Genomic DNA, 2,201 nt, shown 5'->3' with positions numbered 1-2,201 from the left:
TTTGTCCGTCTGTATGTACGTACGTACGTTGGTAATTTTGTGAGGTAACGGCTAGATGAATTTTGTTCAAATTTTGGATATATGTCTAGGCATACGGAAACGAAAAATAACCAGCCGGATTTTTGGAATAATTTTGGAGCGCCGCAACGGCATTTAACTTTTTTTTCAAATAATAACGCAAAATTTTATTAAATTATAATTTTTCTGTGTACAACCTAAAAACATTTTGCTAAGTTTTGCTTTTGCTTTAATTTCCTTCCATCCAAATCGGCACGTTTTTGTTCCTGCCGACTCTTGTACCACAAGATAACCTCCTCGCAAAATTGGGCATTTGTCTATTGAATAAGGTATACATATGATGTATAGTAATTATTTATTTATGAATATATCGTTAAATTTTTATTTTGGGTGCGTGCACTTTTTAACGAAGGGCACTATAATATTCCCCCATTTTCGTTTTAGCTTTTACAAAGGCTTGCATGACGGAATTCATTAATTTCTCAAGAACTGATAAACTTTCGCTAAATCGAATAACAGCTCTAACGTTGTTTGTAACATCCACATGGGTTTCGGTGATTGTAATTTCACTATGAGCCACACAATAGGTTGGTCCTGGTAAAAGACTTGAAAATCTTACTGGATTGTATTTGACATCAACACAGTCAATTGTATGACCGTTAAATTCAAAGGAAGGTCCAAATTCGTTGCATAATTGCATCAGATGCGCGTTCTGGAATTCAAGAAATTCGATCGCGTCGAAACACGCCACAAGGCAATTCACTAAAATTGATCTAGAGTAGAGTCACAGAAATTGCATTAAGAAATTCACTGCTTACAATCTCTTATCTCTACACGAGTAAACGTTGTCGCACATTATGATATTAAGACGAAAGTCACGACAAATTACAAATTTCGGTAATTCAAAAAAAGTAATGACATGTGAGAACTTGATTATAATATTTAAAAGGATATGCTGCATTTCAAGGGTGCATGGGTCGCAAAAACCGTCCCTATCTTTAAAAACGGCTGCGGGCTGAAATACAGTGCAGTCTCAACCCAAATAGCACACACGGTACAGTCATGTGATAAAATTGTCGTTAAATACTCGTACATAAAACAGGTAAAGTGGCATATATTAAGTAGTAGGGTTTCGTTAATACGAACTCCAAAAATTTCAGAGGGTTCATGTTTTCGAGATTGTTCACACTACCGAAGGCATATAAAATATTTATTTTTATAATATAACGAGTAATCAAAACTGAGTGGCAGTCGCAACGCCGCACGATTTCCTATGCACACAATAATTCCAAAGGTGACTCCCGACAGGAACTCTTTTTTGATCACATAATACAGTATGTGCCATTTTGTAAATTATGAAAATAAACACGTGCGTTCACCGCTGCACTTGCTACAAAAATGACTAATAAGCTACTGAAACAGTTGCAAGCAATTCTGAACCTGCAAAATGTACTGTTCACATTACTGAGAGTATACGTTGCTCACACTACAGAGAAGTCAATAGGAATGTTTTGTTGTTCACATTACTGAATGTGCGAATGTTCACATAAACGCGAGTCTACTGTATATGCATACAGTGAAACGGCAGTAGACACCTATGATTACAAGGGTAGAAGAAAATTGTTTGTCCCAGTTTATCTAACTTAAAATGTTAAATGATCTCAGATATATTTTCTCTAATTACTTTTTATTGCGTAAAATTTGAGACGTACCATACCACAACTGCCACTATTAATACCTCCGAGAAACAAAGCACTTATTTAATTTCTAAAATGGCGGTTACGTCAGTCCCCGGAATGCAAAAAGGGCATTTTAATGTGTTCTGCGACGAAATCAATACAGCACAACTTTATGCGGTGTAAATTTCCAATTATCACGCTTTGGTAATCTAAATCGCTTTGAAAAGTGAAAATTGAAAAGCCTAAAATGTTGAGATGTAGGTAATCAGTTTTTTGAAAGTCAATGTAATGGAAACATTTCTTTTATATGCAAGGATGTATCGAAAAAACTATGAATCTAGTGCAGGTACCTATGTTTACCATCAATTTTGATACAAAGTTTCCACTATAATTTTCACCTATATGAAGTTAGTCTGTTGTCTGTTGCAGCGCGACATTTTACAGTGTCTAATTAGGTTATACGACTGTAGATTGGTAATTGAGTAGGTACTCCTAACTTGTCTA

The 2,201-nt window shown here is 35.3% G+C and overlaps 1 protein-coding gene across 2 annotated transcripts; it reads right to left on the bottom strand.

The window, feature by feature from the left end:
* Positions 1-261: 261 nt before the first annotated feature.
* On the bottom strand, positions 262-924 carry LOC116167500. 2 transcript variants are annotated; one of them, XR_004144554.1, is made up of 2 exons: positions 837-924; positions 262-780 (listed from the first exon to the last, which is right to left on the bottom strand). XR_004144554.1 is itself a non-coding variant. In XM_031482895.1 (2 exons), exons 1-2 carry the CDS (start codon positions 872-874, stop codon positions 422-424), a joined length of 408 nt encoding a protein of 135 aa, XP_031338755.1. In that variant the 5' UTR covers positions 875-924; the 3' UTR covers positions 262-421. The 2 variants fall into 2 exon arrangements, 1 of the variants encoding a protein (XP_031338755.1); XM_031482895.1 differs by having other exon boundaries at positions 262-791.
* Between the last annotated feature and the right edge of the window lie 1,277 nt (positions 925-2,201).

This window comes from Photinus pyralis, unplaced genomic scaffold (assembly GCF_008802855.1).
Source record: "Photinus pyralis isolate 1611_PpyrPB1 unplaced genomic scaffold, Ppyr1.3 Ppyr1.4_LG3b, whole genome shotgun sequence".
Lineage (NCBI taxonomy): Eukaryota > Metazoa > Arthropoda > Insecta > Coleoptera > Lampyridae > Photinus > Photinus pyralis.
Note: the sequence above shows the minus strand (reverse complement) of the source record. Positions and strands in the feature narration are given on the sequence as shown.

Excerpts from the sequence above, each read along its gene's own strand:
- LOC116167500 (XM_031482895.1), bottom strand. The coding sequence starts at position 874 with ATGTGCGACAACGTTTACTCGTGTAGAGATAAGAGATT. Across the intron at positions 792-836 it reads TCGTGTAGAGATAAGAGATT|ATCAATTTTAGTGAATTGCC; the intron begins GTAAGCAGTGAA and ends ACTCTACTCTAG.